General features: G+C 32.8%; 1 protein-coding gene across 2 annotated transcripts in view; it reads right to left on the bottom strand.

Annotated features, from left to right (window-relative positions):
- Positions 1–26,947, bottom strand: part of LOC131154335 (choline/ethanolaminephosphotransferase 1) — a 48,084-nt gene extending 21,137 nt beyond the window's left edge. Inside the window, exons 1-15 of one of the 2 annotated variants that reach the window (XM_058107032.1) lie at positions 26,807–26,947; positions 16,158–16,350; positions 13,730–13,739; positions 13,585–13,635; positions 12,720–12,797; positions 11,434–11,509; positions 11,310–11,332; positions 11,131–11,231; positions 9,963–10,057; positions 9,736–9,804; positions 8,451–8,520; positions 7,823–7,886; positions 7,708–7,748; positions 7,535–7,619; positions 2,734–2,796 (exon numbers count right to left, since the gene is read on the bottom strand). In XM_058107032.1, coding sequence (XP_057963015.1) covers positions 2,734–2,796; positions 7,535–7,619; positions 7,708–7,748; positions 7,823–7,886; positions 8,451–8,520; positions 9,736–9,804; positions 9,963–10,057; positions 11,131–11,231; positions 11,310–11,332; positions 11,434–11,509; positions 12,720–12,797; positions 13,585–13,635; positions 13,730–13,739; positions 16,158–16,294 — 963 coding nt within the window. In that variant the 5' untranslated portion in view covers positions 16,295–16,350; positions 26,807–26,947. Of the gene's footprint in view, positions 1–2,733; positions 2,797–7,534; positions 7,620–7,707; positions 7,749–7,822; positions 7,887–8,450; positions 8,521–9,735; positions 9,805–9,962; positions 10,058–11,130; positions 11,232–11,309; positions 11,333–11,433; positions 11,510–12,719; positions 12,798–13,584; positions 13,636–13,729; positions 13,740–16,157; positions 16,351–17,150; positions 17,281–26,806 lie in introns of those variants that run through there. The other variant, XM_058107031.1, reaches the window with a different exon arrangement.
- Positions 26,948–27,311: the final 364 nt, after the last annotated feature.

The raw sequence follows: 27,311 nt of genomic DNA, 5'->3' as shown, positions 1-27,311 counted from the left end.
AACTAATTTGGTTACGAACTGTGTTGTGTAAACTTGGCATCAACCTTTTTCAAGCTCCTGCTTTATGGTGTGACAACCTAGGGGCGATATAACTCTCTGCTAATCTTGTATATCACTCAAGAACAAAACATATGGATATTGATTTTGATTTTGTTAGAGATAGGTTGGCTGCCAGCTTGCTTAAAGTTTCATTCATTAGCTCCAAAGATCAAATTGTGGATGTCTTAACAAAACATCTGGTTGCTCACAAATATCTTCGATTCAAGTTGAGTCTCAATGTTGTAGATACACCGTTGTACTCAAAGGGGCATATTAAGTTATATACCTCAGCTACACACAAAGAGACATTATCACATACACATGGTGTGCAGGATAGCAAGGAATTCGAAGTTTTGTAAATTTTGTTTCTTCCCTTCTGTTATATGTAACAAATATGTAACCAACTTATTCTTTTTTATATTCCCTTTCTCTGTATATATATTCATACATCAATTCAATATTAGCCGTGAGGAATTCCAGCCATTATGCTGTCTCTAACACTACCTTGTGGGAAAACATCCCGACCTAAATAAAGTCTTTTTCTTCTGTTTTCACTCTCTCTCTCTTGTTTGATTCACTAGCAGAATGTGGAGGAACCACACATCTCAATGGCTAAAGATAGGTGAAGTAGCAAAACAGGGGCACACCAAACCCCAAAAGCCTAGACAACTTTTAGAGGCACAGAGCCCTGCTTATAAACTACTCCTTCCACCACCTACCTAATTTGATACAAGGATCCAAAACACTTCATAGCACTAGTATTTTTCATTTGCAGCAATTTTGCACGATATGCTTAGTTGCTGGAGTAATTCTAAGGGATTGTTTGGAATCACTTATACAACAGTGTTTTTCAAGAAAAGTGCTGAATTTAATAAGTACTGAAAGTTATAAATGGTGTTTGGTTGTGCTCTAAATAAGTAGTATTTAAATATTTTCTTTTATTATAGGATACTATATGATTATTATTAAAAATATTTTAAATTATAAATATTAATATTTTTTAATTAATAATTATTTTAATGATTCATAATTCAAATTTAAATATTTAATATTAAAAAATAATATAAGATTATTATTTTTAATTAATAATAATCTTGTTATTAATGCATATGTTTTAATTTCATTAATGTTAATTTAAATTAATAAATAGTTCTTGTTTAATCCAAAATGGAATTATAATTATTATATATTTTTAAAAATATTTTAAACAGAAATATTTATATTTATATAATTAAAATTTTAAATAATAATTATGTTAATTTTCTTATTAAAATTTAAATATTTTATATTCATTAAAATAATATAATATTATTTATTAATTAACTATAATCTTGTTATTAATGTATATTTATTACATATGATTAACACATTAATTTATGTTAAAAATAGTATTAACAACTAAATTAAAATTTTTATTTTATTTAATGTTAAGTTAAATTTAATGATGCTTTTTTTATTCATTTCAGAATTCAATTATATTTTATTAATAATTAACAGGTTATAATGCAAAATAAAATAATATATAATTAACTTTAAATTAATCATTTAATTAAAAATTATGTTAACTATTATTTTTTAATTAACATTTAAATATTTTTTATTAATTAAAAATAATATAATATTATTTTTTGATTAACAATAATCATATTCTTCATTTATATTTATAACATACTATCATCATATTAATTTGTCAAAATAATATTATTAATTAAATTAGTATTTTTAATTTTTAATATTAATTTAAATTAATAGATGGTTCTTTTTATTCATTCAAAAATTGAATTATGTTTCATTAATAATTAATATATTATAATACATAATACAATAATATATTATTGTCTTCTAATATATTTTAAAATTATAAATAGCCACTAAATTTTCTTATATTTATAAAATTGATCCCGCCTATAAAGCTATTTTAGAATGCTTTTCAAATTTCACTTAAATAGTGCTTAAAAAAGTAGTTCTGAAAAAGCACTTTTTGCAATAAGTGTTTGTTATAGTAAAAGTCAAATGCCACTTTTTTTTTGTAAAAGTGCTTATTTTAAGTGATAAGTGTTATAAGCACTTTTTTTAAAGTGCTCCCAAACGGAGGCCAAAAGCACCCTTCGTGCCCCCCCTTAAATCAACTTAATTAAGAGGAGAAGTTAGGGTATCATTTGATTTGACTTTTTAAATATCTTTTTAGCCTTCAAAAGAAAAAAATTATATTGATTTTTTATTCCAAAAATGAGAAAAGTACTTTAAAAAGTCAAACCAAAGGATACCTAATCTTTTCAAGAAATAATCCAAACTTAAATTTATAGGAGGTAAGTTATACGTAGTAGAAAATGAGAGACCAATGTTATACAAAGAACCCTCTAGAAAGATTTATGCTATTTCATCTTTAAATCTTTTTGAAATGCTAAAAATGTTTGAATTTTCAGATATTGGTAATGGAGTTGAGTTATATGCAGGAGAGCTCAGTGCAATGGAAATCTTTAAAAGATATTTATGCTATTTTCCCTAGAAAGTTGTACAAAGTTGAAATTTTGGTTGCAATTGAAATTCCTCAACTCACCTTCCAACGGTTAAATAATCAGTGTGATTCATGGAAATATGCACTAAAAGTAGACTAAAATGAAAGATCTAAAATGATACAACTCAAAACAATGAACTTGAACTGAATTGTACGACGTGAAAAAAGCAACATACCATGCACATTCCAGTTTTCAAGCCCTTGGGTTCATCACACAAGTGAGCTAGAATCATTCTTCCCTGCCAAAACAAGTTTTCTGTCAATGGCAATAGGATGAAAATGACTGATTATGCACACAGCTATGCTCGGTGATAAATACAAGATTGGTAACTGTAACAGTAGCCGTAACACCAAGCAAAAATGAAAGTCCAAAGCCTAACACCAATCAAAGTCTAACAATACTATACAATGCAAAAGTTCAGAATAGGAGCACAAAAAAGCATAAACACTCTTAAGTAAAAACATGGTGTTAAATACAATACACAATAATCATTGTAAAATTATGATCCCTAACAGAGATAAATGCTGAAAAGAGGAAAAGGCAACTGTCTGACAGGGATACCAGCACGTTTGATTACCTTAGTTACCAAAATTAATTACCCAAAAAATATATCAAACCACGATCATAACTGCACATGCATGCATGCATGACTAATGTGTCAAACACCACAAGCCAAATCACTCAGCCCAGAAAAGCTATAAGCATTAGAGAACGTAAAATTTTCCTTAAGCATCCATCAGACTCAAGTGATAAAAATAATCAGTAGAAGGTAGAGGCAAAGTTTTGTCATAAACAAGTCTACATACATATTAGTTCACAAAATAAAAAATCAATGTGAGTATACAAAAGTTAACTATTTCACAAATATTATTGTTAATTAAAAATAATAAACTCATATTATTTTATTTAATCGAAAATATAAATGTTGGTTAAAAATAATTAAATTAATCATTCATGAGATTGCTAATTAGAAAATATTAACATTTTTAATTTAAAATATATTTTAAAATAATCATATAACACCCTATAAAAAAAATAAATATCTAAATACCATTTATTTTAAACACCATGTATAACTTTCAGCACTTTCCAGTTCAGTACTCATTAAATTCAACACCTTTCTTAAAAGCACTTCTGCATAAGTGGTCCCAATGATCTCTCAAAAGTCAAAACACCTTTGTTAATTTAGTCAAGCAGCCAAAAAAAAGTTCAAAAAAATTGACTGTTTACCCATGGCACGAATGAAATGGCATTGCAAGGACTTAAAATTCATTTCCAAATAGAGTTAGCACTTTTTTAGGAGAAATTACAGAGTTCTAGAAAATAATTTTATTCTTTTTTCCAAATTTTCAAGTTTTATTTTTTCGAGATTGGGATGAATGTCTTGTTATAATTATGCATTTCATAAGTCACTGGCAAAAGGGTTAATTTTTTAAAATTTTATTCGGCTACTGATGGTAAATTAATGGAAGGTGTACAAATGCCCAGAAATCAAGGAAATTCATGAGATTTTTTAAACCTCATGGAGGGTCTGCATCCTTTTAAAACTAAAAATGGGAGAAAATGATTGAAAAGGAAAAAAAAAAAAACTTTCAATCAACTGTCAAAATGCAGCATAACAGAGTAATGGCTCTTAACACAACAGATTGTGATTGCTATTGCAGCCATGAATGCAAGGAACTATGAACTCTCCCCCAAGCTCAACCTGTCAAATACAAGATTGAACTCTACTTAATATTATGGTGAAAGAAAAACCAATTGCAATACCACCGACTTATTTTCAAAAAAATTTCCCCTGCTTACATTATTAGCTTTGCACTTTGCATATATTAATGGTTTGCTTGATATTTTGACAATTCATTCTATTTTAAACAATTTTCCCCAGCTTACTTTGTTATCATTCCAGATTGCACTGCTCGACATTTTGGCAGCCATTCGCTAAACTAAGTTCTTTTTAAGATCAATGTATTTGATTATTAAAATTGAAATCTCCAAGGTTGCAACAAGCAGGCATGATGGATGTTGCTGGCAACCTATGCAAGATCTTGAGCACCAAATCTCAGAGTAGGATAATCTTATGAGATCCTAGACAGGAATGGGCACAGTTCACCAGAATCATAGAACAAATAAATGGAGCATTTGTTAATAATAACAGCAGCAGCAATCATTCACATAAAACACACAAGTAGCATCTGCTACTGAATTCCTACTGGAATTTTGGCATATTGATTTTGTTCCATAAGGCACTAGTCTAACAAATATTAAAAGCAGGCTGTTGTTCCTTCAGGTGCCGATGCAAGGCCTTCTTTCTTAATCTTTTGACGAGGCAGGTTTGGGGCAGCATATTGTGTGATGTGTGATGCTTTATTGTGTGATGTGTGATGCTTTCTCCTTTTTTTTGCTTTAACTGCAATTTGGGTTTTTATTTGCACAGCACGTGTACAAGTGTGTCACACTAGGAACAACGTGAGGGGGGGGGGGGAGGCTTGCTGAGCAAGCTGAGTTACATCCAAGGTCTTAAATCTCAATTTCAACTAAAATTTCAAAGCTCCAACGTACGGAAAATTCGATGGAAACTAAATACATTTATGTTGTGTATGAGGTGCAATAGTTGTAACATAATGTGTATTAAACATATTTGAAATTTAAACATATTTGGTATATAAATGAAATTCATATATCAATTAAAATAAATTAATAATTATAATCCAAATAAAGATAATTTAGACATGAACAGTTAGATAAAATGTTGTTGTAAGTTCAGATTTTCATACAATTTCATAAGTCCTCGTAATAATCTTTTGTTTTAATAAAAACAGATAAATTCGGAGAAAATTTTCATTCTGTGTCTAAATATCACAATTGAATTCCAAGAAAATTTTATTCTAAAGTTAAAAATTTGACAACTTTCACTAAAATTTTAAGATTTCAATAAATTTTGGATGATTTATTGAAATTTCAATGGAAATTATGTAAGACGAAAATCGACCACCATTTTGATTTCAAGGGTTATAGAAAGCAGGAATTTCAATGGAAATTTTGATAATTTTGTGAAAATTTAAGATCATGGTTACATCATGCACGCATCAGTTTTAACCCAATCCTAATTTCTTTATTTTTTTTTTTAGTTATTCTTTTTTTGTTTTTGTAATATATATGCATTATAATTCTAAAAACTATAAATTTATTAAAAATTTTAAAATTTTTTAAAATTGCATAAAAAAGAGAGAAAAATCAAGAAATGGAAAAAATTAAAAAATTAAAATAAATTTTTAAAACACATAAAACCTTAAAAAATTAAAGTGTAGAATAAATCTATAAAAAAAATCAATGAAGAAAACTGTGAAATTTAAGTACAAATATAGAAAAAACAACAAAAAACAACAAAACCAAGCCTTAGTCCCACTAAGTGGGGTCGGCTATATGAATCCTTTTCCGCACAAATATAGAAAATTGGGGAAAAAAATCCATAACTAATAGTGATGGTAGGCGCTCAGCCTTTGGCCCCCACACCCCCCCCCCCCCCCCCCAAAAAAATAAAAATTAAAAAAAAAAAAAACTAACTAAAGGAGATTTTTAATCTTTCATGCATCATCGTCTCCTTTTAGTTTTTATGGATTTTGTGAATGACTTAATGCATAATGCAATTGACGTGAACTTAAAGGGAAAAGTAGTAATCCCCAACAAAATCTTATGTGACTACATAAGGAATATCAGATTATATTCCAAATAAGGTATCTGCTGTCAATTGAATTGATTTGTGCAATTTTTGTTCCATGATCTCTTCCTGATTAAGTAACAAATTTCTACTTCTATATTTTTACTCCTTTGAAATTTATTTATTCTCCTTTTTCATTTTCTATATTTTAATTATGGTATTTGACCATTTTAGCTCCATGAGTTCTTTAATTTTTTTTTATGTATTATGTTATGTATATATATGTATTTGATGATGCTAATGGGGAATAGAAAAATTATACATAGAGATTATGGAACACAGTTGGTAACTTGCTTTTTATTGTGTTTTGCAAATTTATATGCTTCATCAAATTTATATATCTTTTGTAGAATAATTTGAATATTCTAGGCTAAAATTAGAAATTCTTAAATTTGTTTTTAGCTTAAGAAGCGGAGGGTTTTAATATCTTTTAGAATCTTTACTGCCATCACAAAGACCTATTTCTATTGCTTGGTCAATTGATTGAAAGTTTAATACTATGCATAAAAATTAATTTGCATTTACTTGGCTATCTTTATGTTAGATTTGCATTGTTTATATGTTGAAAATTTTTGTTCTTAGTTTTTTTTAACTAATTGAGTTTTATTTTGTACCTTATATATTTGTTGATGCCTCTCTTTTTTGGCCATGTAATAAGTTAGAACTTCAGCTTCTACGAGGGAAAAAGAAAAGACATGCTGAACCGTTGAACGTGGACCTTCACTCCCCCCTCCCCCCGCCACCCTTTACTACACAAAGCAATTTCACATGTGACTTGGGACAGTATGAACACGGTGTTTTAATATTTATATATAATTATGCTGGTCTAAATTGTTTATCCTGCTGCAAAGAACGGGCATGGTCCCAGTTGTGGCAAAACAGAAAACATGTGACCATGTGTCAAATACTAAATCAATTTGAACATAAATAATGCAGAATCTGTTGTGAGCTCCAATTTTGGAAAACAAATAAATGCCAACAAATTCCCTTCATGCAACCAAAATTATGGCAGCTGGCACAGGCACACACTCCTATTCAATTAAATGCTAATTATCAGAAAAATTAGCAATGCCAAGTTACTATTCCTAATGGGAAAAAGATTTTTGGATCTTTCTAAAGGGGCAAATTATCTTACTTCATTGAACATTCATGCTGGCATACCCTGAGCATGCAAAGGACAGCACAAAATAATCGCATAATAGGTAGTATTAAAAACTTCAAATGGTGCATAATATTAAAGTAAGGAAACAGATGTTACCACAAGGAACCCAAAAGCAAGCCCGGACCCTAGAATGACAAGATGTGGATAGTTCCCCATTATATCTGATGGAGACAAATAATCCCTATATAAAAAATGAAAGATTCTGTATGAAGATAAAAATGCTGCTTCAAAATAAGATGCACAAAACAAAAACGCAGGTTGAATAGTACCACACTAGGACTCCTCCCAGGAGAGCAACAAAAGGGCAAAGCTGCCAACAAAAAGGTAAGAGATATAAGCAAACCCTTCGCTGAAAATCAAGCACTCAATATGTTATAGTATTACCATGGCTAGTGCCAGTGGCATGCTGCCTTTTCTTGCCTGAACAACTTTATAAACATTGTATACGCTGCAAAGAAGCATCACTACATAAGTAAAAGTTTGTTTTAACTTTTGCCAAACAGCAATAAAGTTCCTTAAAAAATAAACAAATTGTCTAGATTTATACTAGTTGACCATGTACAAGAAAATAACATGCACACATTAAATGATTCATACATGGCTCACAACTTCGCCTAAGTTCAATACAGTCTTTCATACTAACCATTTGGGCACATATAGGCTACGTAAAACATGGCTTCAAGCCCCCCTACCAACAACGACAAGAAAAAACAATGAAAATAAAACAGTGAAAATTGCTACAAAGACAACGACAATGATAATGACATGGCAATAATGATGTGAATGTACTGTGCCCTATGCCAATATTTTATTAAGGCAGCAACCAAAACTCTCTCAGTGACTTCAGTTCTAATAGAACAACTGCCCACAAATTAATCTACTAGAGGATAATGGGCACACAAAAAAATCACAGCATGCATCAAAAGTTGGAGTAGAATATCGAAGTATATCATCACAAATACAAGAAAATGGACAAATAAACTAAAATAATTTCAAGTATAAAACCACTTACTTGAATGTAATTGTTGGTATAACACCAAAAGCAGTCAATAGAAACACAATAACTTTGTATGTCTGGATTTCTAATGCCAAGGGAAAAACAAAAAAATAAATAAGTCAGGTGAAACTTTGTAGGGTGAACTATGAAAGTTTCTTATAAAAGTACAAAACTACACATGCAAATTTTTTTCAAGTTTCATATCACAAAGAATTACATATCAAACTTCATTTATTCTATTAGCTGTGAACACAGAAAAATAAAGGTTCTAAAATCCTAAAAGGAGGACTGTGAAGATTCTTTTTTCCATTTTTACACAAAAATAATCAACTCAAAAAAATTTGGTAACTTCAGCAAACTTAAGGGCAGCTTATTTTTCAATATCTGGTACAGCGAAAAAAAAAATTCAAAACAATGTGTGAAACAATAATGTAATATTGTAAGACTATCTAAACAACAAATGCCCAGATATCTGGAATGGTGTGAATGACAGAGCATTCAGCATGCATAGGAATGTGTGGGGAGGAAGGACAGATGGAAAAGGAATAACTTCTCCAACCTTGTGGGAGTTTAGTCAAACAATTCAATGAGTTGGTGAGCAGGTTCTGCAAAAGGTCACTTAAGGCAGAAATGCTCAGAGTTGGGACTTAGGACCATATCCAGAACTCTTAACTTTATCAGAAGGTAGCACACAAGCAAGTGCAATTACATAGCTAACTTTTTTCCCCTTACTCCGACAATACCTACTGTAAGTTATGTAACTAGTTAACAAATTGAACTTTTTCTTTTCTTCTTTTTTTTTTTTTTTTTGGCAGTTGCATGGACGACATACAATCATGAACAAAAAGAAAAGAATCAAAAGCAATTCCAGTACACTAACCATAAAAGCCTCACTGCTCACAAATATGTTCAGAATCCAATGCTACTATTACATCCAATAGAAATAAATAATCACAGAAAAAAAAAAAGGAAATATATCTTACAGCATAGCCACATAGTACAATAATCTTATTGGATACCTCCCACAAAAGCAACACATGTCATGTCCTATATCTGAGCTCACTTATATTAAAGTTAAGAAATTGGAAATATGGTCTGGGAAGTTTCAGAGTAGGTCCCAGCCACAAGTAGGCTGAAGCAAATTATCAACATAAACCGTAAAAGCAAGAGGTTATTTTGAGTAAATATTGGATAAACACACACAATATGAAAATACGATAGATTTAACAATAAATTTATAATCATCTGGTTCCAAACGTGGTCATTTATAAGTAATAGGCCACATCAATAACGCTCTTACCATAAATAAATGGAAGCCAGCTCAGAAAGGGCACAGATTTTCCAAAATGTTGAACCCACCACTGAGCCCCTGAAAAAGGCATGAGTTCAACTTACTTTCAGCAACAAACAGCATGAAGTCTAAATGATAACAATGATAAAAAAAAAATGAAAACGATGATGCATTATAGTTTAAATAAAGTTGCTGACAATAATGTGTTGGTGCTTAAGGTTGTAAAAGGGGCCTACCAACAATACATGTAAAAAAGTGACAGACATATATCAGCATGAGACCCTCAGTTGGTCCATTTATCACCGGGAGAATAAGGGTATTGGTGAAATAGCTGGATCAAAGAAAACAAAAATATCAATGAAATTGCTACCATAATGACGAAACATAAGCATAACCTACAATCAACCCCAATGAGAACTTCTACTACAATATCTTGAAGTGGCAGGGGTGTACCATGAAGAGATTACAACCATTGCTCCTAACATTTTAATTCACATATAAACAATTTAGACAGACAAGAGAAAGCCCATCTTGTAAAGTTAATGAAGAATGCTTAATCAACTAGCATGAGAAAGTAAACACTGTTGTCAGAAAAATCAGAACCCTCAAGGTAGCTACCCTCTTTTGGGGTTGGAAAATGGAGGAGGGGTATTTATATCATATACAGTTATTCAGGATTGCTCACATCATGTATTAGTGATTGAATGGTTTAGATAGCCTCAAACAAGACTAACATCATGTCAAAATCAGTTAACTACCACAAAAGTTAGAAGAAAAAAACAAAGGTTGACACAGCTAGACATCTGCAAGACTGCAAATGAGAAAGTTTTCACTGCTTCAATGAACTCACAAGTGCATCAGACATAAAACTAGAAAGCCTTAAGAATAGATGATGGCCTTCCATCAGGGCCTTGGCCTTGTTTCCCTTTCTAAATTTATGCTACTCTTCTTTTTTTCATTTGTTGATATTAAGTAGGCAATCCCTTAGTAGGCCTGATCAGAGCTTGTGTCTAACTCATGTAAGGAAGCATTCCGGACAGGCTTGTAATATTCACTCACCTGATCTGAAGTTAGAAGTAATCAGAAACATACAGAAGAATTTCGAGGGATGTTCACGCCCCCTCTCCCCCCCCCCCCCCCAAAAAAATAAATAAATAAATCAGTTCCCTCAAAACAGCCAGTTTGAATGACAAACTCCAGGAAAATACAAAGTCAAAATTTGTAATGTCAAAATGAACCATAAAGTACAACATTACCTGAACCCCAAAAACATCCAAAAAACAAAACAAAAAATTATAAAATTTAGCAGTATTTTCAAAGTTAGCAGTATTTTCCTTTTAGGCTTGAGCATATCAATAGATTGACTTATCAGAAGAATGAACAAGTACTATTTGGACGACTTACTGTTCCCATGTTGCACCATAAAATGGAACAGCTGAAACCACCCAGAACCAAAAACTTCCTCTTCCACACATGGCAGTGCTCCCAAACGCCATTGATTCAAACTAAAAAACAAAATAAACAAAATTTGAAGAAAATAAGTTTGACCAGATAACAATACGACCAAAGATGAGAAATTATACCGCACAAGCAAGCGCATCACATCCTGCAATATAGTGAGAATGCCAAATAAGTATATTTCGTCTACATTCAACAATCATGAATTACAAAGAAAAGAAAGAGAAAACAAAGGCAAAGGGAAATCACCGTGATCAAAAAGCTCCCCCAATGGACTTGAGGAATTAGTTCGTCTTGCTTGCTTCCCGTCAATGGCATCAAAGGTCTAGCATGAAGTAAGAAAAAATATCAAAGAAAGATAACGAGGAGTACACAGCATCCAGCGAAGTACGCAAACAACATGATTTTTTTTATTATATAGAAAAAGAAGAAAATCATGAAGAAAAAGGAATTACAAAGAGGATGAGACACCCTCAAAGAACAAAAGGAAACAAAAGTTACAAAACAAAGGCTGTTGCATTCCAGATTCTTAACAGTGAGATGGGCGCGTTCCAGATTATTTTGTCCCTTTTTATAAGAAAAGTTCTAACGTAGTTAACAATGAGGCCAGTGCATTCTGGATCGCCCCCCCGACTTATCAGTTATCACGCTTCAAATTTATCCTTTTAATGGTTTCTCCCTTTTTTTCTTTCTTTTCTCCATTAAAAAAAAAAATCCGGTGCATTCCAGTGTGCCACACGTCTTTTAAAAAAAAAATGGTTTCCCCCTTTCCTTTAAAAAAAAAAAAAAACCTGATGTAGATGCCATTTTCATTTTCCCAACAGAGCCCAGGACATCATAGGAGTACAATGTGTTCAGGTATGTGCCCTCCGTTCATTGGTTTCTTTGTATTTTTTAATAAAAAGTCACACACCACTCATATGTGAATTTTTTCACATTTCATTCATGCCTACAGAACTACTATTTGTATTATGAACCAAGCTCATTTCATTTGATTAAATCCCTTTTCTCATGTCATGTATTTCCGTTCCCACCACATAGTGCAGGCAGGTGTCTTGTTGTTGTTTTTTTTTTTTTTTGTTATTAATATTATTATTATTACGTAACTAAAATTCCCTCTCCCCTGTTTTACCATTTTGTCCCTCCCAATTCCCAATTACCCACTTATCCCCATATTTAACCATGGCATTTTTATTTATTATTACTATAAAACACTTATATATGTAAGAAATAATAATGTGAGCAGTAATAAGTACAAAATCTCCATGTTTATGTAACAAATTGAAGCCGTTAAAATATATACTCCAAAGCCCAGTCTATAAGCTTTAACTAAAGAGAACATGGTAATATACAGTGTCCTCCAATACCATTTTGGTCAACATTCAATTTTCAACAGAATCACATTGAAAGCATAAAAAAAATGCAGAAAACATCCAAGATCCAAATGCCAAATAATAGGGAAATAAAACAACTAGCAAGATGGAGGAGGCAGAAGAATAGAATGCATGCAAAATTTTGAGGGGAGTGGGGAGGACCTGATACAAGAAGAGAAGTAATCCATGAGCAAAATGAACCCATCTTGGTGGAGCCACATCCAAGCGAGGTGAATACATCTGAAAAACAATAAATTATAAAAAACTCAAGGACTGATTTCAAACAGTGACAGACTTGAGAAAAAACACGCGTCAAACAAAGAACAATTATTTGGACAACATTGGCAATTCATAGCAAAGGAATTCATGAACAAAATCAAATTTTATAATAGCAAAAGAAAATGTAAACTTAGCAAAAGTAATCAATCCATTTAAAATTGCACATGTTATCTGCTCATTTTAACTGCATGGTATACTTCTGCTTTAATTAAATGCAGGGATAGAGCCAGTAATTAAACACTGGAGAGCAAGCAAGTATTTATAAGACCAAATATGAGAATCAAAAGGTATCGGCATTAGAAGTATGTTGCAACTATAATTTTTATTTTAATTGATTCATACACATGCTAGAAAGAACAATTCTAAAATATTTGATGAGGTCAAGGCCCTAAAAAGAATATATTTGCCTCTGCAGCTCTAATATTCAGAGTTTAAAGTATTCATTTCTCCCACAATCATGAGACTCTAGTAATATAAAAAGTGACTTTTAGGATCTTCAAATCTTCCAAACTTTTTGAATAATAGATAGAATAATGCATATAATATCCCACCAATTTACTTGACAAGACTCAAAATTCAGAGTGAAAACCAACACTGTATTTTTTTTTATACGTGTGACATTGTAAAGCTTTAGTTACTAAAAAGTTCAGTATTAGTTGCACAACTAAATTTTCAAAGTGGCAAAATATACAATACATCATGATAGGGAGAATATCAATAAAACAATATTGAAAGATATGCCACTTACATAGCCAAGCAAAGCAGATGTAACCAAGAAAATAAAACCCATTAGCGTGATCTGGGGAAGACATAAGATAGCCTATTAGGAAACAATCCTAAAATAAAAATCAATTACTCCATGTGACAAAAATAAAATAGTCCCAAAAGATTACCATGTTTGGCCTGCAGAAGCATCCACAAATGCAGCCACAAAAGAAAGGAGCAATTAGCAACATTCAGTGAGCATGTGAGACTCAATTGAGAAGAATAAAAGAAAAATAGTTGCGTAAGCATAATATATTTTTCTGAATGGAATGAATTTACAAAAACAGACGTTCCAGCACATAGACATTTCTGAAAATCTGTACTTCTAGCTCACACTTTCATGCTGTTAGATGCAACTCAAATATATGGAAATTAGCTCTTCTACAAAGGAAGAATTAATAACCAACTTTGGGTCCACAAACCATTAATGTTTATTATACATATAATGAATACAGTAACAATTCAAAAGCCAAAGTTTTCCAAATACAACCCAAATGAAACCTATAATTAAAATTTCTGCAAGGATAAAAATAATAACATCGTCTGGCTCCAAAAGGAATGGTTGTTCTTTACAACCAATTAATAGAACAGCAAATAAAAACTTACAAAACATCACGTTCAGGGCTGCATTTGGGAATGTTTTGGTTTGTGTTTTTTTTTCCCATGTTCTAGGGTCTGTACTTTGCATTGTACATGATGAACAGAAAATAATGTTTTGTTCTGTGTTTTTATGCTTCTTTCAAGAGGTGTACTTTTTCTGACAAGGCTGAGAAATGCCTTAGTTTACGCTATTTTTAATTCCATGTTCTAGATTTTTATTGTAATTAGTTGATTCTGCTTTCAATCAGAAGCATGGTTATGAGGCTTTTTGAAGACATATTTCCACAGCTTGTGAACAAAACCAACCTCATAAGAAGAAACCAAAGTAAAATGTTTAGAAATGAGTGAGTGTTTCCATACTTTTATTCAATATTTTACGCAATTAAGCTTGGGATTGATTTAGTAAATTAATAACATACAACATGATTTTATTTATTTTTTTATAGCAAAAGAAAATTTCATTACTAAGAGAAGAATTTACAAAAAGGGAGAATGATACATCTCCCAAAAAAATCTGGGAAAAACCAGAAAAAACAACTAAAAACTACAAAAAGAGAAAAAAAATCAACAAGCCAACAAGTTCCCACAATCTCTTTGAATCTCCTGGAAACTATTCCCTCTAAAAAACCAAAATCAACACACCACTGTGATGCCAAATACTGAATTTTATCCTAGATCAGCTCCCAATTTAATTTCCTTCCAGATAAAATCCGTGTGTTACACTCCATCCACATCCCCCATAAAACTGCAAATGTGCCACAACTCCATAAGGCTGCCCTATCCTTCCCTCTAACAAAACCTGTAAAAGAAATGGCTAATAAATCTTCCACTGATGTAAGGGATACCTAACTCTCTCCCATTAGTTCTTGTAACAGAGCACACATACATAGGGGGAGAAAGCCTTCAAAGGTCTTCTGATTTTGCAGCAAGTTATTAGTATTTATCTTATCAAGCACGACCAACCAAGCGAAAGCCATAATGTTTGGGGGAGCCTTGGCCTTCCATATAATAGGATAGAGTGGAAACAAAGAGTTAGAATGGACTAAGAATTCTAAAAAAAATGATTTGCATGAATGCAACCCCGACTAATCCAATGGCCAAGAGCGAACATCCCTCCCCAACAAAATGTTACATCCATTCAATAAAGAAAACAACTCCACCATCTCCCAATTGTTAAGAATTCTTCTAAAGATGGAGATTCCAAGAAAACAAAGGACCACTCAGATCCCCAACAGAGAAAGATATGGCCCTATTTTGCTCAGCACTAAAATGAAAGAGACAAGTGAAAGAAGTGGAAAACGCTACATTCCCCAGTCAAGGGTCTTTCAAGTAATAACTAAGCGAACGCCTCCCACCTCAAGTTCAGCGTGAGAGTGAAGGAAAATAACAAGATCTTATTAGTGTATATATAGTAATATTTATTACCTGATGAGGCATCAAAGAGAAAACATTTCAGTAAGCAGATGAGATTGTGTGTAACAGCTTACATTTTTTATCAATAACATATAACAGGCACTTTATCTGGGCTTCGACACATTGAACTTCCCTAATTATCCTTCCAGTCACCAAAAAAACAAATGAAATAAAGGGGATAATATGACAATCTCCAAATTTCAAGATGATCAATCAAAATTCCAATAACATATTTGGTGTTGTGGTAGTTGTTTGGAGTTCAAATGCATCTTCTTTGTCAGCCATTTGGTGACAGCTCACACAGCTCCATTTTATTGCCTGTGTAGCATTTAACCCAAGCCCAAAAAAACACAAAAAGCAAAAATAAAAACATAACAGCACTATGGGACTCGTATTTTCACCATTTCTCAATTTTCAAACAAGATAGAAATTCAAAAATATATACTTGAAAGTTGTTTCATGCGTATCAATGTAGACACACACAGAAACACGATAGTAATCATCAAATTAAAGCAGAAAATAGCCAATTCATGTTAGACTTACGGCATCCAGAGGGGGAAAAAATTAACACTGCGCCTCCAAAACGGATTTAGCACATATTTGGCGAGATAAGAATTATCCACGCCACTATACTTGTATCTATGCAGCGCAGCAACACCATGAGCCCCTATGTATCCCATTCTTGTATATATTATCGTCAGATGCACTTCCAAAAGCGATCAAATCTCAAGATGATCTGCCACAGTTATTATACAAAACACCATGTTGCAATTAAAAACAAACAAATAAATGTCAAAAGAATGGGGGAAAAGGAGAGAGGTTTCCAAGAAAAGTAGAATACAGAGCATAAAAGTTTCAAATCCGAAAGGATGTAAGATTCTCAGTGATCACAAAACAATCAAACAGACTGAAACGGTCCCAGAACCAGCAAAAGTACAGATCTAGCAAGTCGATGAGAAGCAAGAACGAGGCATAAAATGACTAAAACGGGAAAAGGCAAAAATAATTAAAGCAATTGCTTTTGCAACTTCAAAGTTTACTACTCAGTAACACAAGGAAGGAAAAAAAATATATAAATGCCAGCGTCGCAAAAGAAAAACAAACAGCCGAAAGATCATGTGACCAAAACACAGTTGTTCTTCTCCATCTTAACGGCAAGCCCTGCGTCTGAAGCATTGCACCATGACAAACTCATTGGATACACTTCAAGTTCTCGAAGAAGCCCCCACGTCGTCGGATTTATCTCGTAAGAGAGAGAATGAACAGGATTGAAACTTAAAACGCAAACATGAAAAGTTTCAAAATCTGAAATTTAAGATTTTCAATGGTCATAGAATAATCAAATCACGTGAAAATGGATTGATGATGAAAATCGGAAGAAATGGATATAGAACTCATGAAAGTAGAATGCGACGATCCTACAACCGGGAAAAGTACAGATCTACCAAGCGAGAACGACGGATAACAGAACTAAAACGGGAAAAAGCAAAAACAACAGAACTAAAACGGGAAGAAAGAGGGGAACCGAACCTTCACCTGCTTGAATAGCAGAATCGAGCGCAGAGAGAGCGCTTGAATTGCAGAAACCGAGCGGGGAGAGAGGGAGCGGGAGGGAGTAAAAAAGGGAGTTTTGGAAGGAATAAAAGATGCCTGAAAACTGAAAAGCGAATTGAAATTATTTTATGAGGTTTAGTATTATTGTCCATAATTATAAAAATAAATAAATTAATAAGTTAATATATTTTTGTTAATCTGATAATTCTGAATGAGAAAAGTTTCAAAATATCAATCCTCAATTCTCAATTTTTTCATATTTTAAAATTTAAAATTTAAAATTTGTTGTTCTTCAGTTTAAATTTTAAATTCTACAATTTTATTGGTCTATTATTTTTAAGTTGTATTTTAAAAAATTCATAATAAGAAAAAAAATTTATGAAAACATTAAAATTTTATTAATTGTGTTAAAATTTTATTAAAAAACACAATTAATAAAATTTTATTGTTATTGATGTATTTTATGATTTGAGTTTATGTGTGTTAACACATTTCATGATTAGGGTTTATGTATGCTAAGCATGATTTAGATTTTTATTTGTTTGATTGTTATTTAATAATAATATTCATTATTCTACCATAAGTTTGCATTATTTAAGTGTAATATTATTTATTATAACTTTTATCATATATTATTGTGAAAATAATAGTTTTAAATGACTTACAAATTCCTTTTTGTTGAAATTTTTTTAGAAATAAAGTTGAGTTGAAGTTAATTTTTGTGTTGTTAAAAAAGCATAAATAATAATATTTTAGTTAAAATATTTAAGAACTTTATTTGAACCAATAATTAGTTACACTAATCTTTTGAAAGTTTTATTGGTACGTGAGAAAATAATAATAACATAAATTTTTCTAAAATAACTTAATTTGATTTCAAAATTCATATATTATGGTATTATATTTCAGTTGAAATTATTGGAACAAAAGAGGTTGTTAAAAAAATAATTTTTTGTGAAATTAAAATAACCACTAAGTTGCAATTAATTTTTGGTTTTGTGAAAAAAAATAATAATAACATTAGTTGAGTGAATATTATAAACATTTTTCTTTGATTTGAAATTACAACGTTATTTAGATATATATTAAATTGAAGTTATTTTAAAATTTATGAAAAATTTATCATTACAAGCGAGAATTATTAATTTTTTGAAATTGAATAACCATTAAGTTGCAATTAATTTTTGGTTTTTTGAAAAAAAATTAATAACATAGTTGGGTGAATATTATAAACTAAGTTGCAATAATTAGTGTGTATTATAGTTAATAAGTTATAGTGAATTTAAATTTTAAAATATAATAGGAATATATTTATCATTAGGTTGGTACTTAAAAGTAAGGATTTCAAACAAAAGAATCTATTGCATAAAATCATAGTCCACTAAGGTTCAATACTAAAATTTAAGTTTGGGATCAAGTTCATCTGCTAACAAAATTATAATGTTATTATACGTCGTTAGAAAAATTATACATGAATCAATTAGTATTGAGAACAGTAAAGGGCCAATAAAAGCAACTCGAATTAGAAGGAGGACGAAGTTAGAACGTTTTAAAGAGAACATATATGAAAAATTATGCATTAATTGGAATGAATATAATTTAGATTTGATTTCAAATATTTGCAACAAGGGGGCAATGGAAGTCTAGTGTATGTGGATGCATCTATAAAAGATTATTTAGATGCTTTAATTGCATTAGACATATAAAGTTATTGTTTTGACATGTTTATGGTTGAAATTTTTATAAAATGCATCTATTTAAATAGAAGTACGGGAAGAGGTTCAACTGTGCACAGAGAGACATATTTTTCGCATAAATTATATCCTGATTTTGATACTACTGAAACGGATAGGTTGTGTGATCACCTTTCACAAGTGACGACAACTAACGGCAACTCTTGATTTGAATGACGTGCTTGCGATGTCATTTTAGCTATATTTTTTGTTAATGGACTTCCCACCAAACAAAAAAAAATTACATGGGTACAATGCTACCTACAATTATCATGACGAACTCCGAACATCAATTGAGTATAGAGTTGCCCAAAGTTTCAATGCATGTATGTTGATACCAGACTTTCAAACTGTTCCATCAATTATAATGAACGAGAGGAGGGTTTACTTTGTGGAACCTATGCGAGTCAACGTTAAAGGTAACCCTAAATTAGAGGAAGAAGAAGATTTGGAGGAGGAGTTTGAAGAAGCAAAAAAGGGGTTGAACAAGGTAGGTGGTCCATATGATTATGTGATTGAGTGTTAAGAAGTTATCTTGTCTCCTTAGAACACAGCTCAAGGAAAGAGACAGGTATGCGAAGTGCTGCCAATAACCTACATAGTCAACGTCATAGTTAGTGATATCAGAACTCAATTTGAGAGTTCTCTTGAGAGCACTCGATAGGATGGTTTTTCAAAATTTTGTAAGGGTCTGATTTTTTACATGAAGAATGAGTTGATACACTCCGTGCATGTTCACCATGCCCAACCACGTCACAACTACAAGGTCGTGAAATTCAGCCCAACAACATAGGTTATTAGGTGCAACACGAAATCCGGTTGCGCTTAGAGGTTGCATGCCTGCCCGATGCATAAATCACGAATTGTTTGAAATTACATAGTACATAAACCCCGACACCTACATCAATAAGACTCTTTTGCAAGACTGCCCACAATTAAAGTCATCCTTAATTACAAAAAAAGTAACGAAAATTATCAAGAGTAATGCTAGCACTTCAATTGCCACTTTACAAGAATGTATGAGATCAAAGTATCAATATCAGTACATATTGTAAAGAAAGTTATGATATAGGAAGCAGTAAACAATTGCATGAATTTTTAAGGATTGGTATCTTTCATATCAAATACTGTTAAAGTGGATGTATGCTATGTGTGAGTCAAATCTTTGGACAAAGGTGAAAAGGGTATGGAGAGATATTCCTCATGTTGATAACTCAACTGTGTTGACATATGTTTTTTGGTCATTTATAACCTCAATTGAGGGATTTCGTCACTATCCTTCGGTTCTTTGTGTAGACAAGATGCACTTATATGAAAAATACAGAGAAAAATTACTAATCGCAACAACCCCTTTATGCAAACTAGCAAATATTTATTGTAGTATTCACAGTAGTTAAGGAAAATAGTCACTCGACATGGTTTTGTTTCCTCCAATGCATTCGGAATGAAATCATCGATCACGATGATTTATGCCTTATATCATATAGACGCCCCTAGTGTCGTTTGTCACAATGTTGACTGGCATTCACCTCATGCAGACCATAGACTCTGCTTGCAACATATCGTTAGTAATTTCAATAAAAGGGTGCAAAATATTGTGTTGAAGTTGTTGGTTGAGATAGATGGAAAGGAATATCAAGTAATGAAATTTAATAATTTGATGGAAAGGATATTAAGTGAAAGTGGACCACCCATGAATGCTTTTATTAAGGAGATCCCCTTCAAATGTGGATGCAGTCATACGACGATGGTTGAAGGTACAGAAACATGACTACTAATCTTGTTGAATGCTTGAATATCATCCTTAAGGGAATTTGTAGTTTATCAATAACTACCATTATACACATAATATTCTACTATGTTGCACAATACAACAATGCTCGTGCGGGAGGCGTCTCAACAAGTGATGGAGTCAGGGAATGGTACCCACATTTGCTATTACAAATACAAAGAAAGAAAATGATGTATGCTAGGCATGAGATTATAAGTTTTTGTTGTGTTTTGTGCCTATTATACTTGGTGGAGTTCATAAATAAAGAAAGAAAAGCAGATGTGGTGAAGTCTTTGATGCTTTGCAGCAGGCCTTCATCAACGAATGAGCCTCATTTGTCGACAAATGGAGATACCGAGAGCATATAAAATTTAGACATTCAAAATTCGAAGATGAAAAGGTCTCATTCGTCAATGACTAGAGATACCGAGAGCAGATAAAAGTTCAGACATTCAGGAGTCGTCGATGAAAAGGCATCATTCGTTGACGGCCGGACTAACAATCATCGACGAATTAACCCTTTTCATCGACAATTGCTCTCGGGGCTGCGAGGAAGAATTCAAATTTTGAATATGAACGTTGGGACGGTTGGATATTTGGAGGGAAGCCTCCGTGGGGTTGTTAAATATGTCATTCTGGGCATATTGTGCAAAAGAAGAGATCATTGTATCCATTGTATTGTGTACTTCAAGTTTCATAGTAAAACCTTTGTTGATTGCTCCCATGGATGTGGACTTTGCCGAACCACGTATATTTTTGTGTTGATTCTTGTTGCTTTCAGATATACTGCGTGTGAATTATATTTTGGTGCTTCATTGTTTGCTGCGTTTATAAATTTCTTTGTGCAATCACATACTCTTTTCACAACAATTGGTAATAGAGTCGTTGTCATGACATTGGGTTCTTCTTCTGTAAAGTTTGACGTTGTCAAATTTGATGGAACCAGAAACTTTGGCTTATGGTAGAGGAGAGTGAAGGATTTGTTTATGCAGCAAGGGATGGTGAAGGCCTTGTATAGTACTCAACCAGAAGGTATGGATGAGGCAAATTGGAGAGAATTGGAGACAAAGGTTGTTTCCACAATATGTTTCTGTTTTTGCCGATGAAGTGCTCTATCATGTGATGGAGGAGGATTCTCCAGCAGCTGTGTGGCAAAAGCTTGAAAGTCTGTACATATCCAAATCACTTTCTAATAAACTATTTCTTAGCATCGTCTTTAGTGGCTTAAGATGATTGATGGTTCGAACTTAAAACAATACATCAATGCATTTAATCAAATCATAAGTGATTTAATGCATGTTGATGTTAAGTTTGAAGAAGATGATAAGTCTTTGATGTTACTAAATTCCTTGCCAGCAACTCATACTTATGAAAATTTGGTTACCACTCTTAAATAGGAGTATGAGACTCTAAATTTAGAAGAGGTGACAAGTGCCTTGTTGGGTTTTCATCAAAGGCTAAAAATCTGTGATAAAAACTCACATGGAGAAGGACTTGTGGTGAAAGGTAACAATGAGCATGGGAAAGGAAAATTCAAAAGTGGATCGAGTCAAAAATCTCGTACTAAATCCAAGAAAAAAAAGGATATCTGGTGTTATAAGTGCGGTAAAAAGGGCACATTAAACCGGAGTATCCAAATTAGAAAAAAGGAAATGCTGAAAAACATAAAGGAACTTCAAAATCAACGAATGTGGTTTAAGAAGAAAATTCAGTTTGTAGTGATGATGATGAACTTTCAGTTTTGTTAGGGTCGGATCACCTTACGCACTCATGGATTTTAGACTCGGCATGTTCTTACCATATGACTCCAAACAAGGAGTGGTTCAGCACTTGCAAGTTGGTAAATTCAAGTTCAGTTCTTATGTGTAATAGTGTTTCTTGTAAGATCATTGACATTGGAAATGTTAAAATTAAAATGTTTGATGGTGCTATGAGAACCTTGAGTAATGCAAGACACACACCGGTGTTATGAAAGAGTCTAATTTCACTTGGCACCTTGGATTGTAATGGTTTCAATTATAAGTCTGAATGTGGGTTATGAAAGTATGGAAAGATAATCTAACGGTGATGAAACGGTAAAAGCTAGATGGGAATATTCACAAACTATTGTTGTAGGTGGAGCTATAGCCATAGATGTTGAATATGATGAAACCATCTTGTGACATATGCGTCTTGGGCATATGGAGGAATATGGTATGAAAGAACTTCATAAGAGGAAACTCTTGAAAGGTATGAAAACATGTAAGTTGTATTTTTGCAAGATTTGTGTTCGGGAAACAAAACAAGGCAAAATTCAAATCAATTATTCACAAGACGAAAGGTATTCTTGACGATGTGCATTCCGATGTTTGGGGTTTGGTTAGAGTAGCATCAAGAGGTGGACATGTTTATTACATGAGTTTTATTAATGATTACTCACGGAAAGTCTGGGTATACTTCATGCAGCACAAGTCTAATACGTTTGCTAGGTTTAAGTTGTGGAAATCTGAAGTGGAAAACCAGACGGGGAGGAGAATCAAATGTCTTAGGTCAGATAATGGCACCGAGTAAGTTGATTCTAGGTTCATGGAGTTTTGTGAGCAGCAGGCCATTAAAAGACATTTCATTGTTCATCGGACACCTCAACAAAATGGTGTGGCCAAAAGGATGAACCGAACTCTAACTGAAAAAGCTCAATATCTCAAGCTTAATGCAGGGCTACCGAAGAACTTCTGGACTGAGGTAGTTAGTATGACTTATTTCTTGGTAAACCGATCACTGAGGGCATCACTAGAGGGGAAAGTGGCAGAAGATGTATGAACGGGAAATATAGTAAACTACTCTAGATTGAAATAATTCAGTTGTCCAGCCTATGCTCACGTCTCTAGTGAGGAGAGATTGAAGTTTTACGCAAAGTCTAGATGTTGCATCTTTTTGGGATATCAAAAGGGTGTAAAGGGGTTCAAGTTGTGGGATCTAGTGGCAAATAAGGCTGTGATCAGTGGAGAAGTAGTTTTCAATGAGAAAGTTATGGTGAAGCGTACTCAAGAATGTGATGAACAAAAACAAGAGACAGAAAACTGGAGTAAAGATGAACATGTTGTGTAGGTGGAGTTAGAAGCTCAGGGCAACGATAATAATCTTGGTCATTTGGTTGCAAGGTGTTCTAACTTGGGGAACTAGCAAGTCGACAATGTTCCTATACAAAGATCGAGACGCACTATTAGACCACCGCCAAGGTATGGATTTGAAGAGTTAGTGTTTTAAGGTTTCCTTACCAGCTGCAATGATCCAAAGTTTTGTGAACTTTGAAGAAATACTTTGTAGTCTTCTTTAACTAATTATATGTAAATTTGTGCATATCTTTCGACAACATGGATCCCAGTTCGATCAATCCTTAGATACTCATGTTGGGGGCACTCCATCCCTCTCACAGGGTGTGGAAAGATGATCATTCTGATACATTTAAAGGTTGTTAGTGTGCAAAGACTTTAGTGAGGAACTAGCATGCCGATTCTAGGATCATTTCGTGGATTCGTCGAGCGAGTTTTTACCCACTTTACTAGATTTGGTACATCTTCCTAGACTACCATCTAATCAGTGCACTTCTCGAGCATTGGACATTAGACACTCACACATTTCACTTCCCCTACGGTGAGGTAACAATGATGTTACAAGATGTCGCAATGATCTTCAAATGATCAATTGACAAGGACGCAATTACCACCACCATACACCAAAAGTGGCCTCTGCTCTACCAGAGCTCCTTGGATGCAAACCCCTACTAGGTCAGAGTGAAAGGTATGGCTCCTCACTATTGATGATGCTACTGGACAACGATTTATTGAGCCTTGGAGATGATCCATCAGAAGAGTAGATGATACAATACACCCAAACGTACATCTTGCACCTCATCTTCGACTTGTTGTTCGCCAATTAGTTGTATTGCTATGCCTCGTTGATTCCTACCTCTCCTTAGGGACTTGGACAGGATATCTAGGCACAACTAGGGTAGTGTCTCAATTGTCTGGCTATACAGAGAGATGCGTGGTGTTGGTCGAGGGCACTTATAGTCATTAGGAGTGTCGCGACGTCCCGGGGCGCGGGTGCCCCAGGGTGGCGAAATAAAAAATGGGGTTTAATATTTTCAAGAAAAATAGGAATATTAGAGTCGCACTAACCTTTTAGTGTGGTTATAACACATGATTACAACCCCGTTAAGGGTAGAGTGGGTCTACGTTACCAGAGCTGGGGTCGGGAGTTTGGTTACGCGAAGGGAAGGTACAAGCACCCCCTACACGCCTGTTCTTACGAATGGTATCTAACTAATTTGGAATTATCCCTAAGTTAATTTAAAAAGTCTTTCATATTACTCCACTATTAGTAGATTTACAAATATACATGCAATATAAATAAATAAATAAATAAATAAGTGAATCATACAAAAATATATGTACTATATATATTCCCTCAGAACTAAAGGTACATGAAACCTGAAAACTCATACCCTAACATTAAAATCATAGGGATAAAAAATCAAAAATATTTAATAAAATACACTCCCAAATTTTGGAAATTGTATAGAATTTTTAGTAGGAAAATACTAGTATGGGATGTTTTGAATAATAAATGTAATAATTTTGACTTGATAGTAAAGGTAAAAATAATAATAATAATAATAATAATAATTATAATAATAATAATAATAATCATAATGTCACACTACATACCAATCAATATATATATATATATATATATATATATATATAATAATAAACTAAAACTAGCACAATACAAAATACTAGATATAGATACATGATAATTACTAATATTCTAAACACACCACCATACCACAAAACTAAATATATGTCATGAGCTAAAATACCAAACTAACTTACCATAATAAATAATACCTTATATATTGACATACTAAAAGTATCATAATCATAAATACATAGTATTACTTAAAATGTTATATTACTAAATATATATAATGTTACTCAAAATACTTAAATTACTAAATATATAATTACCTAAAGCCCTAAGTTGCTAAATATATATCATTACTTAAAATATTAATATATAATTACCTAAAACCTTAAGTTACTAAATATGTATCATTACTTAAAATATTACATTACTGCTAAATATATAATTATCTAAAACCCGAGGATACTAAATATGTATCATTACTTAAAATATTAAATTACCACTAAATATTTAATTACCTAAAACCCTAGGTTAGTAAATACAAACTTGCCAAAATATTTACGTGATTGATATTGACGAGCTACGGAATAATGTTTAAAAGAAAAAACCTACCACAATAATAAGAATTCAATTGCCATTTTTGCTAAATATAGGTAATACTCATTAAAAATCTTATGGTAACAATTATGAACATTCACAATAAAAGATATACACCTAGATAATAATCCAATTAATGTTTATCATTATGTGCAGGGATGAAAATGAAGGTGACAACTCCTAATTCATGCTAAAGATATTAACCAACAAAACACGAACTCGCACAATGAATAATTGAACCAATAACGAGAATAATCATAAACTAATCACATATCAAATTAAATGTAACCACACTATAAACATTAAATATGACAACCGTATACATAATAATAATTAAAATTTTATATAATGAATAAATAACAATATGGGTTATATAAATATATGTAACAATATCAGAAATTCTATCATGGACAAAAATAAAAGGAAGACTCTCATAATATACTCCCTATGATAAGTACAAAGTGTATCGGACCATAAAACCCTACGTAAAAATATAAACATAAATACTAATAAAAATGCCCCAAACAATATTATATATCTAAAAAAAAGAAAAATTTAAACTTTGAATATTGAGACAAGTTTCCACAATAAAACTTATGCAATGATAAGAAAATAAAGTACAAATATTAACATGAAGATTAACTGTAAAACAAACATTATAAAAAGAAAAAAAATCAATTTTTACAGCAATACCAAATATTTATTTGATATGCACAGTGAACTGAAGAAAGGAACAAAGGAACAGAAGAAAAACTTGGAATTTAAGTAACAGAGCATGGCAGAGCAAGCTGAAACGTGCATGTGTGTGAGTGTGTTCGCATGCAAGAGAAGTTCACCAGAAAACTTACCGCAGGGTGCTGCCGGAGGGACTGGTTGTGGAGTGTATTGCTGCTGGCCAGTGGGAAGATGGCCGGTGGTGGGGTCGTGGCCGTGAGCAGCGAAGGTGCCGAAGCTGGTACGCTGCTGGTGCTCGCAGTGGCTGGAGTTCTGAGGGGCGATAGGAGAACAGGGTAGGTCCTGCGGGCTTGCTGGTGCATGGCTGGAATAGAGGAAGTCCTGCGGGCTTGCTGGTGCGTGGCTGGAACAGAGGAAGTCCTCCGGGAGAGAGAGGGGTGTTGCAAGAGTCTCGACCGCCGCTGTGTGCTCGGTGCTGCTCGGAGTGGTGGCCGGAACATGGAGAATGGCAGAGAGCAGAGGGAGAGACCGAGGGAGGTCTAGGGGAGCCGAGAGAGAGAGGGAAGACAGAGGGAGGGTTTTCAGTGCGCCAGATCTGAGAAGAGAATAAAAATGGGAGCTTGGGCTTTTTCTTTTTTTTTAGCTGTTTTCTTGCCACCGGGTGCTGTGCTTCCTTGG

The sequence above is a fragment of the Malania oleifera genome, chromosome 4 (genome assembly GCF_029873635.1).
Source record: "Malania oleifera isolate guangnan ecotype guangnan chromosome 4, ASM2987363v1, whole genome shotgun sequence".
NCBI lineage: Eukaryota > Viridiplantae > Streptophyta > Magnoliopsida > Santalales > Ximeniaceae > Malania > Malania oleifera.
The sequence above is the reverse complement of the archived record's forward strand: the minus strand, read 5'-3'. Positions and strand labels throughout refer to the sequence as shown.